This window comes from Patella vulgata, chromosome 6, assembly GCF_932274485.2.
Source record: "Patella vulgata chromosome 6, xgPatVulg1.2, whole genome shotgun sequence".
Taxonomy (NCBI): domain Eukaryota; kingdom Metazoa; phylum Mollusca; class Gastropoda; family Patellidae; genus Patella; species Patella vulgata.
In genome coordinates this window covers 42424087-42440799 of record NC_065884.2, presented here as the reverse complement: position 1 = coordinate 42440799, position 16713 = coordinate 42424087, and the positions used below count along the sequence as shown (strand labels likewise).

Genomic DNA, 16713 nt, shown 5'->3' with positions numbered 1-16713 from the left:
TTACGTCTATAGAGTTATGGCCCTTGTTTTACTTTCTTGGACCTTGTGAATGCTCCAACGCCAAAAGTTATCGTCTGATCTGTATGAAATTTATATGCATCATTTACATTAGTGAAACCACAGAGCCTATTGAATTTCAGCAAATTACAATAATTACTTCTAGAGTTATGGCCCTTGTTTCACTTTGTTCAACCTTATTAATGCTCGATTGATCAAAGTTATCAACAGATATGTATGAAATTATATGCATCATTTAAATTTGTGAAACAGAGGTCAATTGAATTTCAGCAATTTCCGTCAATTATTTCTAGAGTTATGGCCCTTGTTTTTTCTTTGTGAACCTTGTGAACGTTTCATTGACAAAAGTTATCATTCATTCTGTATGAAATTTATATACATTATTTAAATTAGTAAAACCAAAAAGCCTGTCAAATTTAAAAATTTTCTGTAAATTACTTCCAGAGTTAAGGCCCTTGTTTCAGTCTGTAGATCCTTGTTAACCCTCAGAGGACAAATATTATAATCTGATCTGTATGAAATTGTCTTGTAACTTCCTGAATTATGACCCTTGATTGTATGAAAAATCACGTTTTTAGCTTTGTGTTACCGCTAATTTAGTCTAAAGGTCACAATTTTTGAATATATCACTGTTACACTTTAACGATGGTAGAGATCGTATTTCCTGAAAATCGGACCAAATAGTAGGTACGCAAATAGTGTAAATATATGGTATATCAAGGTTGTGGACCATGGGTTCCATGGCGCCCATATATGCCATTCAAAACCTAGGGCTATGGAAAACAACCATAACTAAATCTAACTCATTGGCCATTTTGCACTCTGGAAAAATAACCTTTTTTCAAAACCCAGTTTTTAAACATGGCTACAATCGACCTTCACTATGTAACTATAAAATTGTACGGCCATTACAGAATAATGCACACTTAAAGAAGCCACATAATCTTAGTATTGTGTTGATCTTGTAGTAGAACAATAAAAGTTAATTGATATTTGAGAATCTTATCAAAGGCATGAAGTGGTCCATTGTTCGTCATTCACCCGTAGTGTCATAAGAATTTTCAAGAACAAAGCCCCTTTACTGCTATTAGGTTACGCACGATCAAAAATTAATAAATTCCTGACAACTACTGAGCATTGGTCTATCATTACCTCTTTTACATGACAACTGCGTGATGTTTGGTGACAATTACATTCAAAATAGACTGGTCAGACTGAAGACAAAGACTAGGAAGCTGGGTAAAAGTAAGGCTAAGTCCAATAAATGTATGAAATCATACAACGATTTTCTTGACACCCCATTTTTTCCCTGGATAGTGGACGAGACTCCATTGGCAGATACCAGTGAAATTAATTTAATGAATAGAGAGACTCAGGCATCTGCCGATGCGACCTTGACTGATTTAAATAGGAAAAATAGGTATTTGCGCCGAGTGTCATAAAAGTGTCATATATGCAATAACCGCTGACTCGACACATACGCCACTTATTCTTGGTCTTCGTGAAATGGCTGATAAATCTGCACAAACTACATTTAGTAAATCCGTTATTTTCGAAATTAAAAATACCATGTCAGACAGAGCCAGCACCGAAATGCTTTTGAATCCTTTATTTACACAATACAGAGGCTGTATATGCGCTAAATTAGTAGAAAACTGGTCAGATTTATCAGATTCAGAGCGAAATATTCATATGAATATTAATCATTTCTTTTGTGGTCTTCATTTATTAACTGGTTTAGCAGATAAAAGCGTTCTGGAATTGAAAAAAATTGAAGAAATGTATTTTAAAACATTCTCGACCAAAATGTTTAAAACCGCTATATCATTTTCGCCAAACGGATCGGGGTGTGTTCTATTGGTTCGAACCATCTGTAAGGCCTTTACTCATGGTGGAGACGAAAAGTCGGGTTGTTATTTTCCTTTCAAGTTATATTTAAATTCCTTAGGGATTTCAAAATTACAGCTAATGCCATTTCATGGTCAACGGATTAATATCATTTTTATACACCCACATTTTCATGTGGACGTATTATGCCGTCGCCCCTGTCCGTCCGGACGGGGACGTCCGTCCGTCCACAATTGTTTCTGGACTCTCTACAGGTCACAATTCTTATCCGATTTTGACGAAACTTGAAATATAGGTTGTGTACCGTCACCATAATCATTGTCGGCTTCGAATTTCATGAAAATCGGACTGAAACTGACCAACAAAATGGCTGCTCCCAATACAGTATGAAATACAGGTTGTGGATCCTCTAATGAATTATGGCCTTTGATTGTAGGAAAAATCACTTTCAGTATTAATTGTTCTCTATCCATCTCTAGAAAATGTGGGCGTATCCTGCCTGGCAGTGCCAGCCCATCTTTCACAATGCCGCAATTGTAACTTATATGGCCAACCATATTAAAACTTTTCTTGGTGATTTTGGCGCAGAAAATCGAATGACCCAAAGCATTTCATTAGATATTAAAATTCCTGTATTTCTTATAGAATGCCAGGCTTTGTGTTTGTAGCATTATAAACAGTTAATATTAAGACATTTGAAGGCGTGGGTATATTGTTAAAACAACTAAGCGTTTGTGCATGCACACACATGTCAAATTCAATCGTCTCTAGAGTGTATTCCGTTACTCCGCAGCAAGGAATAGTGTCTGTTTGTTGTTAAAAAAATTGAGCATGAACCACTCACTGTTGGCTTGTTCATTATTATGATTAACGTCACAACTATGCAATTATGCGGTCCATAATCCCGTAAGTGATGGTCTTAAACCGATAAATGTGAGAAATATGCCGTGGATAATTATATATTTATCTTCATTTCGAGGTTATTGTATTACAACTAAAAATTATTCAGGTCAATGTTGTTTCTATAGAGCATGTGGTAATCCATGTAAGCCATGGCCAATTCAGCTATTTTGATTATTTCAGTAGCCAAAAGGGAATATTTCATTAATTAATAACTATCCTAAGCCTTACTAATATTTCAGTTTGAAGTCCAAAATTTAATTGGTATAGACACATGAATTCACAAACCCTACCATGAATAAAAACATGAAATCTGAATTTATTTTGCAAAATTTTTGTATATTATCAAAAATGACCGACAGTGAAAATATTGAAGTGGAAGCCCTGATTTTGATGAAACTTTAATTTATGTTTATATCACAAAGAACTTGGTTCCTTTTGATAATCTTACATACCTGTATACGAACGTAACTTCCTGGATTATGACCCCTGATTGTTTGAAAAGTCGCAGTTTTAGCATGTGGACCTGCTAGAATTTATTATTTGTATTCAATTTTAAAAAACGTTCAAATATATCACCGTTACACATCTACAAGATTGAGTTCGAATTTCGTAAAAATCTTACATAAATTGCCAGACAAAATGGCTGCTTCTTGTACGCAAATAGTGTAAAAGTATGTAATACGATGGGTGTGGTCACTCTAGAAGTCACAGTTTTGATCCATTTTTGATTAAACTTAAAATACTTGTTTATAACCCAACGATCTTGGTTCTTGTCGATATTCGTGCATATCAAATCGCAGCTTCCTGAATTATGGCCCTTGATTGTATGCAAAATCGTGTTTTAGCTTGCGGTCCCTCTAGAGGTCACAATTTTTATCCGATTTAATAAATTGTTTGAATATATCACCGTTACATCCTAAAGGTTTTGTGTAAATCGAACGGAAACTGCTTGACAAAATGATTGCTCCTTGTACGCAAATAGTATGTAATATCAAGGTTGTAAACCCTCTTGAAGTCACAATATATCTTTATATCCCAAATACCTGAGTCCCTTTCGATATTCGCGCATTTCAGACCAGAACTTCCTAGATTATGGCCTCAATTGTACGAAAAATCGCTTCTTTTTTTTTTTAGCTTGTTCTTTATCCATCTCTTGCAAAATGTGGGCGTATCTTGCCTAGCAACCACTGGTTCTCTAAAAAGTTTGAAAAGAGAATATTGCTCGGTAGGACAAAAATACTCTGTGAATTTAAGTCAGTTTAATTGTTATTGAGTGGAATGACAACTCATTTACTTTGGCTGAAAATAATTAAAAAGTTTTGTTCTATTTTTAGTGGGACCATGTGCTCTAGATTATACCAAAATGAAGACATCTGATCATTTTTGGACAGATCCACCAGCAGACGAACTAGTTCAAAGACATCGTATACATTCAGGTGGTAATCATGCTTTTGTTGGACCTGGATCACCAAAACGTCCTGGATTACAGGTAATTATTCAATAGATAGATAATTTCCAACATTTAGTGTTTGGGAAAGCATGTATCACATCGCGTTTTGCGATGGGAAAATAGAATTGAAAAAGTCGTGAAAGTATCGGTGAATTAAATTGGTCCATCTCCCCAAGTCCTACTTTGGATTGAGGTTCCACAGAATTTTTGGGAATGTATGGACTCCATACATCCCTTGCAAGCTGTGTTTGTTTACAAGTAAAATGTGTGCGTATTAGAGCTAGGCGACTCAAAATATATATCGTAGTATTGACACTACATCACAATATTTTCTAAAATCATAAATATCCATTTTAGCCTTATGATGATTTAGGAATGGTACACAATAGATTCACTGGACTTTCTGATCGATGTCCTCGTTTTTGAAGAAAAATATCTCCATGGTTGTTGTGCTGTTAGAAATCAAAACAGATAAACAGGCATCAGACCTTATCTAGACCGGGTTAACATTATAAACCAGCCCAACATCAAAATTTGTCTCAAGTATCGTTTTGTAAGAAGATGTAACCAGGGCTTCCACTTCAAAATTTTCACTGTTGGTCATTTTTATACGCCCACATGTATGCCGTCGCCCCTGTCCGTCCGTCCACAATTGTTTGTGGACTCTCTACAGGTCACAATTCTTATCCGATTTTGACGAAACTTGAAATATAGGTTTATCCCCAAAAGATCTCGACAGCTTTCGATATTGGCATGTATCGGATCGAAACTTCATGGATTATGGCACCTGATTGTACGAAAAATCACGTTTTTAGCTTGTGGACCCTATAGAGGTCACAATTTTTATCCAATTTATTTGAAACTTGAAATGTAAGTTTATAACCTAAAGATCTTGGTTCCTTTTGATATTCGCGCATATCGGACTATAACTTTCTGAATTATGGCCCCTGATTGTACGAAAAATCTCGTTTTTAGCTTGTGGACCCTATAGAGGTCATAATTTTTATCCGATTTAAAAAACCGTATTATTATATCACCGTTACACCCTAAGGACGGCTGAGTTCGAATTTCGTGAAAATCGGCCCAAAACTGACAGACAAAATGGTCGCCCTTCGTTCTCAAATAGCGTAAAAATATGGTATATCAAGGTTGTGGACCCTATGGAGGTCACAATTTTAATCCGATTTTGTTGAAACTTGAAATGTAAGTTTATAACCCAAAGATCTTGGTTCCTTTCGATATTCACGCCTGTCGGACCATAACTTCCTGAATTATGGCCCCTGATTGTATGAAAAATCGCGTTTTTAGCTTGTGGACCCTATAGAGGTCATAATTTTTATCCGATTTAAAAAAACGTATTATTATATCACCGTTTCACCCTAAGGACGACTGAGTTCGAATTTCGTGAAAATTGGCCCAAAACTGACAGATAAAATGGCTGCCCTTCGTTCTCAAATAGCGTAAAAATAAGGTATATCAAAGTTGTGGACCCTATAGAAGTCACAATTTTTATCCGATTTTGTTGAAACTTGAAATGTAAGTTTATAACACAAAGATCTCGGTTGCTTTCGATATTTGCGCATATCGAATTGTAATTTCCTGAATTATGGCCCTTGATTGTAGGAAAAATCACTTTCTTCTTAGCTTGTTCTCTATCCATCTCTCGAAAATGTGGGCGTATCCTGCCTGGCAGCCGCTGGTTGATTACGCACGAAAACTTTGCAAATTTAATTCATAATTCATGTTTTTATACGCCCACATTTTCATGTGGACGTATATTGTCCTCGCTCCTGTCCGTCCGTCCTTCCACAATTGTTTGTGAGCACTCTACAGGTCACTAGTGCTCCTACGGTTAGGACTTTTTGTTATTCGAATAGTCGTAGCTATTAACCGGTTAGTAACCGTTAACCGAATGGTATCAATTTTAAACATAAAACAGAGCTTGTCAGGAGGTGCGAGTCATTACTCGTGCGCACGCTATGCCTAAAAGGCATTACACGCGCAAAAATTTCAGGAATTTTTTAAGACATGTACAATTCTTTGAAGAAAATTTAAACTATCTAAGGCCGTAGTTATTTATTTACCTGGTTAACTTGGTTCATTTGAAACATTTATTTCAATATAACGAATATTACGATTACACAATGTTACTAAGAATAGAATAAAGTAAATTGGAAGTAGAATTCTTGCAAGAAATTACGAGATATGAAACATGTTGAATGTCGTAACGAATCTAGTATAATGTCATTTTCTAGCCTTTATGATTATATTTTGAATGGTGGTTACGTTTTGAAGTAAATAATAAACAAGGTAGAATATAGTTAGAAATGCCGAGAAGTATTTAAATTGGATTAACAATAGCAAAAGTCAGAACAAGGTCCGTTGACTTTGCCGTATGACTACGACGAGTGCTATTAATAGTATTATTTTTTAGCAGTCGACATCGTAGGACGACTGTTACATTCTAAGATTTTCAAACATCAAATACAAAATGACAACGGGCAAGTTTTGTTTTAAAGAGGAATATAATCAGACACAACTCTTATGTAATGGGGGACATCTCCGAATAACCGTACCGTTGAATTCGAACCGTTTAACCGCCCAGTTCTAACCGTTTACGGCTATCCGACTAGATGTAGGAGCACTACAGGTCACACTTTATATCAAATTTCAATGGAACTTGAAATATATGTTTATCACCCCAAGATCTCGGTTCTTCTCGATATTGGGATGTTTTGCACTGTAACTTCATGGGTTATGGCCCCTGATTTTACGAAAAATCAAGCTTTTAGGTTGTGAACACTGTAGAGGTCTCAATTTTTTTCGATTTCGTTGAAATGTATGTTTATAACCCACAGATCTCCGTTCGTTTCGATATTCGCGCATATTGAACCATAACTTCCTGAATTATGGCCTCTCATTGTTAGAAAAATCGTGTTTTTAGCTTGTGGACCCTATAGAGGTCACAATTTTTATCCGATTTAAAAAAAACGTTTGAATATATCACCGTTACACCCTATAGTTGAGTTTGAATTTCGTACAATTCGGGCCAAAACTGCCGGACAAAATAGCCATCCCTCGTACGCAAATAGAGTAAACATCTGGTAAATCAAGGTTGTGGACCCTCTAGAGGTCACAATTTTGATCTGATTTCGATGAAACTTGAAATATATGTTTATAACTTAAAGATATTGGTTCCTTTCAACACTAAGATCTTGGTTTCTTTTGATAATCGCGGATACCCAAACTTAACTTCCCGGATTTTGGCCCCTGATTGTTCAAAAATCTCATTTTTAGCTTGCGGATTCTCTAGAGGTCACAATTTTTTTCCGATTTTAAAAACCGTTTAAATACATCACCATTCTACCATAATGAAAGTTGGATTCGAATTTTGGGAAAATCGAAATGAAACTGCCAGACAAAATGGACGCTCTTTGTACGCAAATTGTGTAAAGTGTGTAATACATGTACGAGGTTGTGGACCCTCTAGAGGTCACAATTTTTATCCGATTTTGATGAAACTTAAAACATATCTTTATATCCCAAAGATCTCAGTCCCTTTTGATATTTGCACATTTCAGACCCTAACTTTCTGGATTATTGCCCCTGATTGTACAAAAAATCGCGTTTTTTTTAGCCTTTTCTCTATCCATCTCTTGCAAAATGTGGGCGTATCCTGCCTGGCAGCCACTGGTTATACGTCCATATTCATAATGCTGTTGCTCCTGTGTGTTTCCTACAGGCCGCAATTCTTAACAGATCGTCTTGAAACTTTATACACTTATTCCTTATACCCTAAGGATGATCCCTATTGTTTTTGGTGCATGCCCATTTTTTGTATTTGTTTGTTTGTCGTCTACAGACCCCATTTCTGAATGGATCCACTTCAAACTTTGCATACTTATTGCTTATACCCTAAGGATCACCACTTTTGTTTTGGGTACATACGCCACCCCCAGGGGCAGAGCCACGCCCATTTTCTTTGTGTGTGTGTCTCTGTGTCGCTTACAGGCTGCAATTTTTAATCAATTGTCTTGAAAAATTCTCATATGAATTCCTTATACCCTAAGGATGATCCCTATTGTTTTTGGGGCATGCTCAACCCCCAGTGGCAGAGCCGCGCCCATTTCTTGTATTTATGATTGTCATCTACAGACCGTATTTCTTAACTTATCACCTTGAAACTATGCATCGTTATTCCTTATACGAAGAAACTTCCCTATTGTTTGTGGTAAATGCCTAACCCCTATTGGCAGAGCCATGCCCATTTTCTTTTTGTTTTCCTGTGTGTCACTTACAGCCCACAATTTTTAATCATCGTCTTGAAAACTTGTTTATATTTATTCCTTATAGCCTAAAACGAATCTCTATTATTTTTGGTGCATGCCCGACTCCCTGGGACAGAGCCACGCCCAATGTTTGTGTGTCTTGTCTTTCCCTTACAGCTAAAATCATGTCTGATCAATTATAAGTGCAAATTTTAATAATGTGTTTATTGAAGTTAACAGGTAAAAATTATTACCAAAAAACTGCATTTTCAGTAACATATTTTGCATTAATTTTATAATTGTGAACTGATTTTTATCCTGTTTATGAATGGTCATTCAGGGGTCACATACCGTGAAATTTTGAGTTATTACCTAATAAACTTGTTAAATGGATTATTATAGATGAAATATAACTCTGCCTTTAATACCACTGCAACCATATTATTCTTTTGAACACTGTCAACATATGGTATGGACTGCTTTAGAGATTAATGGAGATTATAGTTATTAAGACTAAGCAACTAGATTATAACACTAGATTGGTATATAATTAGATACTGAAATATAGTTCATGTAAATCATAGATTCTGTATATATTTAGCTATATGTTTGGTGTACCAGGATAATGTTTGTATTAATGAATACAACTGAATTATATGTTATATGTGTAGACATATTCCACTGCTCTAGATAAGTTTTCTAGCTAGGGAGTAGTATACAGGTTCATAGCGAATGCAAGATAACAGATAGCTCTGTTTATTTCTATTTCCATGTACCTCCCAAAATCAATTACACTGCAGTCGTTTGTGCAGTATCTTGGGGTTTAAGTCTAGAATATTTTGTGGATATACATTGTATCTAGATCAAATTGAATTCCTAGTTTCTGTCCTTTTTTTGTCTGAATAGTGAATGCCAATGTTTACATGGGCCAATATTTTAATGTTTTGATATACATGTACATTGTCACCATCTCTGTCTATCTATACACAATTTCTTATTGAGGCTCAAGTGATTCAATTTACTTTAAATATGCACAATTTTTATGTTCATGAAACAGTTGAACTTTAACAATTAATGGTAATTACATTCAGAATTAGTTCTCTTGATATATTTGAAAAACTACAGACTAAATTGACCATTTGATTGCAATGTATATAATAAACACTGTTTATGTTAAGGGGAAGCTTAATGATTTATAGTGATTAAAGATACATGTAATTTCGTTCAAAGTTATTGCCTTTGATCACTTTATTAATGCTGTAGAGTCTAATGTTATCTTCTGATTGACTTTAAATTCCATACACCGTATTTATGTTCACAAGAAGAAGTCTATTGATCTTGTGAATGCTCTTATCATCTGATCAGCCACTCAGAATTCCTGGGTACTTTCCATGCCCTCAACCGTTTTGAGAGTCATATGTGACCATTACACTTAGAAATGTACATAAAATGTGGACTGTTTGCTATGAGAAAACTAGCTCGTGAGTCAAATAGTCCCTGCCACTTCTTATAGTCCATCTTTCCTAATCAAGGCTACATTATAACAGAATGGTTACTTAAAATGCCATTTTGAATGATTGTGTGATAGGCTGGTGGGCATGTAGATTCTGAAATGGTAACATATGATTGCTAGGATTAATGGCCATAGCATTGCTTTCACAAACTTGAAAGTTACACAAACTATTTCTTGAGAAAAATCACATGGATGCTCTAAAAATTTATTTGAAATTTTTGAGTTACTAACGGTTGCACAGGTAAAGGCATGAATCGGAAGTAGCATAATCCTGAAAACCGAAAGTGGTAGTTCAACGCCACCAGGCCTATGTTACTCCCTGGTCCAAGCTATCCTGATTCACCAAATTTCAGCCTCTGGACAGCCCTAGTATAGCTACCAACCTTTAATTATCTGTTTAGGCTAAGTAGAGATAAGCCATTCGATTTAATGATGCTTTGGAACACATGGTGAAACTTTGTGTATCGTTTCATTACATCAGTACCTTGACTAAGTTTGATAATGAACATTTTCTTCTTAGGTTAAGCAGAGTGAAATAGAATATGACTCTGTAATATCTGTGTGAAAAATGAAATGAAAATACTGTAAATTGGTAATAATTCTTCTGTTGAATCTTTCAAGAAATATATATGAAAAGTACATATTTGCAAAAAACTAAAAAGATCAGGTGGTTAAATTTTCTTTTATCTAATTTGCAGAATGAAAAGAAACTACGCAACTGGTGCCAAGGCAATTATTGTGAATTAATGCATACTGTAGCTTGATATTATTGTATTTTATGTTACAGATAAGAAGGACAGCCAGTAGTGGAAGTGGAGAAGAAAGTCCTAAATCATTACACATGTCAGCAAGAGAATATGTTGAATCATTACATCAGAATAATAAAACTACCCTACTTTATGGTAAAAATAATGTTCTGGTACAGCCAGTAAGTATACATCCTGTTCCACAAATGTTAAATATAAACTGTCACTGTCTGAAACCAGTGTTGACAATGGAAAATCAATGCCATAATAATCATTAAAATATAATTCTTCTATATTGATGTATTATTTTAACGTTTTTTTATGTCTGGATATTAATCATATTATGAAGTATGTATTGTGATGCATATAATATTGTAGGTTGAAGTATTGCTGTAGACCTAATTGAAAGAATAACAAGAGCTAATCATTGTTTCTGTTTGTAGATTTTACAGTCAATTATGATTTATGATAAATTGTCTTTCGCTGCATTAATACTTGTTAGAACTTGGTTGCCAAAATTTGTCTAACAAATTCCTATGTGTATTTGATATAAAACTGGCAAGAACTTGAAGAAGGCATATATTAAAATTTGAATAGATATTCACTTGATCGTGTGTAATGTGACAAAACAAAACATTGCTCCGGGCGTACTTACTTTGTCTAAAAGTTTCAGCCCAAAATATCAAGTCTTGGGTTAAGAAAAGGGGATTTCAAGAGCCTTCCACACATTAACCAGTAAAATACCGGTACATATATATGGAATTTATTTTTTGAGAATTCACTGAATATAAACACACTAATAAATTGTCATTTATTTGCTAATAGAAGGAAGATGTTGCTGCCTTGGCTGGTTATCTATCATTACATCAGTGTACAGATGGTTTAATGATAATGTGGACACCTAATCAGTTGATGAATGGTTGTTGCGAACAAGTTGATGAAGACGCTGATAGAAGGTATTATCCTTGATATGAGTAGTGTATAACACATTTATTTTATAACATATTGATTTTGTTAAATGTACTTACCTTTGTTTTTCTATGTTGTTAATTGTATTGATCTCTTATAAAGGTGACAGTCTCTTCAAAATCTTTAGCATTTCTCATAGCAATTTAGATATTGTTATTTTATTTATCTCGCAAGGTTTTGGAGATCAAATAATACACTCAAAGCCATTAAAAATACAATGCCAAATTCAAAGTTTATTTACTGCAACAACTTTTAACAAATGTACATAACAATTAACAAAATCGAGATAACAAGCATCAGTGATTAATTTTATGAAAGAATTCCCTACAAATGCACAAAACCGAAACGTCAGAGAACCATGAAACAAAGCAGGGGGCAGCTGAAGTCAATATCGAGTATGTCCACCCTGAGCTCTTACACATGCCTGAAGTTGCCAATGATTTTGGAGTGCCTGTGCCAACTCTGCAACAGTTCGTGGTGGCACTGCTTGGGTTCGAACCTGTCGTCCAAGTTCATCCCAAAGGTGTTCGATCGGGTTCATGTCGGGAGACATAGCGGGCCAATCCATAACACGGACATGATGATTGTTCAGATAGTCTCTTGTCAACCTGGCAGTGTGGGGTCTGGCGTTGTCATGCTGGAAAACCATCTGTCGACGGATGCCATGTTGAGCCAGCAATGGAAGCCACCCCGGACGAAGGATGGCGTCAACATAATGTTGAGCATTGAGATTGCCTTGGACAACCACCAACTGGGACCGGAAGTTGACATTGATTGCGGGCGAAACCATGACAGCACCTACCCCGAAACAATCCCTTTCCAGCACACAGATACGAGCAAAACGTTCATGTCGACGTCAGTAGATACGGTGACGTCCATCAGGAAAACTGAGGTTGAATCGGGATTCATCTGAGAAGATGACATTTCGCCATGGTGTGTTGTGCAGATACCCCTGATTTGCAGCCCATTTGCTGTCTGGCAAGTCGATGACGATGCAAAAGGTTAAGGTTGACGGCAGCGTAATCCAAGAGCAGCCAGGCACCTTCGGACTGTTTGAGGACTGATCTGACGTTGTCGTGTTCCAACAGTTCTCCTGGCAGTAGCAGTAGCTGACTGGGACCTGTTGCGCAGATGCTGTAGTTGGATGTGGCGATCTTGAGCAGCGGTTGTTACAGGTGGTGCTCCGGGTCGGGGTCGATCGGCAACTCTTCCAGTGGCGTGGAAGCGTTGTCTGAGGAGAGCATTGGTCGATGAGTGGACATTAAAGTGTCTGGCTTCGGCTACCTGTGAAGCCCCCTGATCCAGCATGCCAATACCTCTGTTCCTGTTTTCTTGTGTAAGGCGTGGCATTTTTCCGAAGTGATGAATGGTGAAAATTTTATCTGTATTTGAAGGGCCAGAGTGGAAGGAATGCACGTGCAAAACGTGTGACATGGGACTGCTTAAAATCGTGAAGAAAGACAAGTGTTGCGTTTACACAAACAAAGTTCATTACTGAGAACTGATATTGGGTTCAAACCCAGAACTCCACAAAAAGAGACCCATCACAAGTTTCACCTATGTGCCATAAGATAGGAAAGCCCAAGAAAATATTTACCAGAAATATTTCATGAATTAAGCATTGCGTTTTTAATGGCTTTTAGTGTACATTGAAACATTTGAAGATCTAAAGAGATTGTCCTAAATGTTATTTGATTTCTCTTTCTTTGTTCTATTCACACTCATTTTCTTCCATTTCAAGAATCAGTAACAGTAAATTAGATTTTGATTTGTTGTTATTTTTTGTTTTTTTATTAATTTTATCTTGAAATTTGTATTTATTTTGTTTTGGTTGTTTCCTGTGTCGTTGTGAATAATATAAAAGAAAATGCCGCTCGAATGGTTTTATGAAACAATTTAAAACGGTGTAAGTGTATACTCATTCAATGTTTTACAACACATTCAGTGTTATCAATAGAAGTTTTTTTTACGAGTATTGTTAAAACTTAACATCTCTGGCATCATTAAAAGTATGTCTTAATAGCTTCCTTGGTCAACAACATTCTTTTTTTTTTGACCTGCTAGAAACAAGTGGTTGATGTCCAAATCTCTGACACCCTTACCTGAGGGTATAACAGGATGTCTAAAAATGCATTGGATTCAAAGGGTTAATAATTATATATTATCAGTAATATAGACAACATCTATCAGCTGTTTTGAAATTGATCTTAGAACCCTTTAAAATCAATTATTTTAAAAAAGAAAGAGCAATCAGAAATTTTTTTTATACATTTTTTGTTAAGTGAGTGTGGTGAGTGTTTATATTGTGTGACTATTATTTCAGTATGTATTGGGAGTATGCAATGACAGTATTTCTAGATGAAGTAGTTTATATTCACTGTCATCAGCAGCGTAAGTAAATGCATTATCTTTAATAGTTGTCTGTATTCTGGCAATATAATATAATAGTGGTAAGTGTTTATAAATTTAAACCTGATTTGTCTAGTGTATCTGCATAATCATTGTATGTTTTGTTTATTTTGGAATTCCTGTTATTTATCTCAGTCAAAATAGCTTTGAAGAGAAGGTGTGAAACTAAAGACCACTAATTGAAGCCTATATCTCTATTATGTCTGTACTTTCACACACACAATAATGAAAATAGGTAGAAGTAACTGTATTGATATAGCTGTTGTAGCCATTTCCGTGAACCAGACTCGTCTTTATTGATGAAACGTTGATTGCCAAACCATATTATTTCATAGTCCTTGTCATAGCATTTACATAAAATTATGTTAGTAAATGTTTTTGTATGTACACATGAGAAAATATCATTCTGATACACAAAATTTGTCTCGAGATACAATAATTAAAAAAATATTAAACCATAACTATTTGGAGAGATATATTATTTTACTTTTTTTCTTAGCCGATTGTGGAGGAACTGTTGTATTAGTGGGACAAGATGGCGTCCAGAGACCACCAATTCATTTCCCGAAGGGAGGACACCTTCTAGCGTTTCTTTCTGTTTTAGAGACAGCTCTTCTTCCACATAACCAACTTGATCCTCCTCTCTGGAATCAGAGGGGAAAAGGTAAAGAAATGGGCAAGTGTCAAAACGATTCTTAAATAAATTTTTAAATAATGACATTATAGACTCACCTGGAACACTGTGGAGAGTTCAAAATGTGTTATTGATAAATGGTAGTTTTTAGACGGGGGTTCCCATTGTTGTTTTATTACTTTAATGAATCAAAAAGACGAAACTTGATCCTATTTCCTGTTTGGAAATGAAATGAAATGGGGTTTAACGTCCTACTGTTCTGCTCCTATACTGGGCTAATGAAGACGGGCATACGCCATACAGTGTGCTATGAGGGAAATTTTGCCCGGGCAGCGGCACCATCACCTACTCTTATATTGAATTCCAACTGCCAAGGGATCTTTTACGTGCATTCCAATGTATACACTTGACCTCGGTTTTTCGTCTCATCCGAAAGACTAGACAGCTGTCCTTGTCAGGCCCTCCGTTCTGCACCACTGACAAGGGGAAACCACGTCAGAAAATCCAGATGAACTTTCTCGGCCAATGCAGGGATCGAACACCCGACCTTCAGGCTAGCGAGCCACCGTGGCTCCCTCCTGTTTGGAAAGTTCAAAGGAGAAATTCTAGTATTGTAATGAATTATAGATCACATAGTGACCACAGATGAAGAAGGATACCTCTATACTATACTAGTCATGCGATTAAGCTACTGGACTCCCTATGTCTGGACATTTTCTTTGTAAAAGACACCCGTTGCAAATAACTTTGCTGTCACACATTATCCATAGGATAGCAATACCTGTAATTTATTTGGATTCTTATGGTGATCCATATTTTGTCCATCTGTAGGTCAGTGAACATTTCGAACTAGAATTCTTCAAGAAAGAATTTCCGCTTGACAATCATAACTCCTGGCCTGACAGCTGACTAGGATGGGGTTTTTTTTTTACCATCAAAATACTAGATTCTGATTACGCATTTCCTGAACCAAAAAAGATTTCTTGACATTTCAGAAAGAAAACTGTGTAAATGTGACTGTTCAGATGTAGTGCCTGTTTCTCTTTTTGTACATATTGAACTAATTAAGGCATTTTTAACTGCCAAGATTTTATGAGCCAAGTTGTTAATGATGTATAGTGATTTAATTGTATAGGACTGTATTAAAACTAATCTAAATCATTTCAGGTAAAGTCTTTCCTAAGTTAAAACGTAAAGGTAGTCAGCTATCTAGTGCTAGTAGTAGTGGTAGTACTGGGAGTTCTAGTACAGATGAAGATGAAGCCACTGATTATGTGTTCCGTATAATTGCAACTTTTAAACCAGAAACATTAAGTAAGTTGATAAAGAAAACAACTTAATGATTAAGGAATATTACGTACTTGCATATAACAAGTACCGTTGTGGCCAGAGATGGGATTTCGCCTGTATATTTCGGACATGTCCGACGCTATTTCGGACATGTCCGACGCTATTTTCGAAATGTTCTAAATTGTCCGACCAGGAATATGCCCAATCGAACATCAAGACATGGTGAATAATATTCAAAATTCCAAAATAATATTGTGTACTGAGTGTATAACTACCACACAACCCGATTATCGTTGATGATAGGCTGGATTGATTAGGTAATTAAGTGATCAGCGTATTTATCGTGTTAGACCGTCTATACACCTACCTTGATTAACTACTTAATCTGCTTTGATTGACTGACTTAATCCTTTGTCGGACAATTCATCAATCTAATCTTAAACAAAAGTCATTGCTTCCACTTTGTCGGACTATTCATCAATCCAATATGAGTGATTATAATTTTAATCCACGTGTTTACGTCGTGGTTTCTACATTGTCGAACATTTTAATCCCATTAATGTGAGCCGACAATATGTATAAACTAATCATAGATGTCACATATTGCAAGAGTATATAACACCCCAAATCAATATATTATATGTTAACTTGTATATCAATATATC

General features: G+C 35.7%; 1 protein-coding gene across 1 annotated transcript in view; it reads left to right on the top strand.

Moving 5' to 3' along the window:
- LOC126823267 (small G protein signaling modulator 1) overlaps positions 1–14823 on the top strand; it is a 56538-nt gene extending 41715 nt beyond the window's left edge. The window contains exons 6-11 of the mRNA XM_050551989.2: positions 4104–4258; positions 10788–10928; positions 11572–11702; positions 13580–13621; positions 14039–14106; positions 14624–14823. Of these exons, the coding sequence (XP_050407946.1) occupies positions 4104–4258; positions 10788–10928; positions 11572–11702; positions 13580–13621; positions 14039–14106; positions 14624–14823 (737 nt within the window). The remainder of the gene's footprint in view (positions 1–4103; positions 4259–10787; positions 10929–11571; positions 11703–13579; positions 13622–14038; positions 14107–14623) is intronic.
- The last annotated feature ends 1890 nt before the right edge of the window (positions 14824–16713 follow it).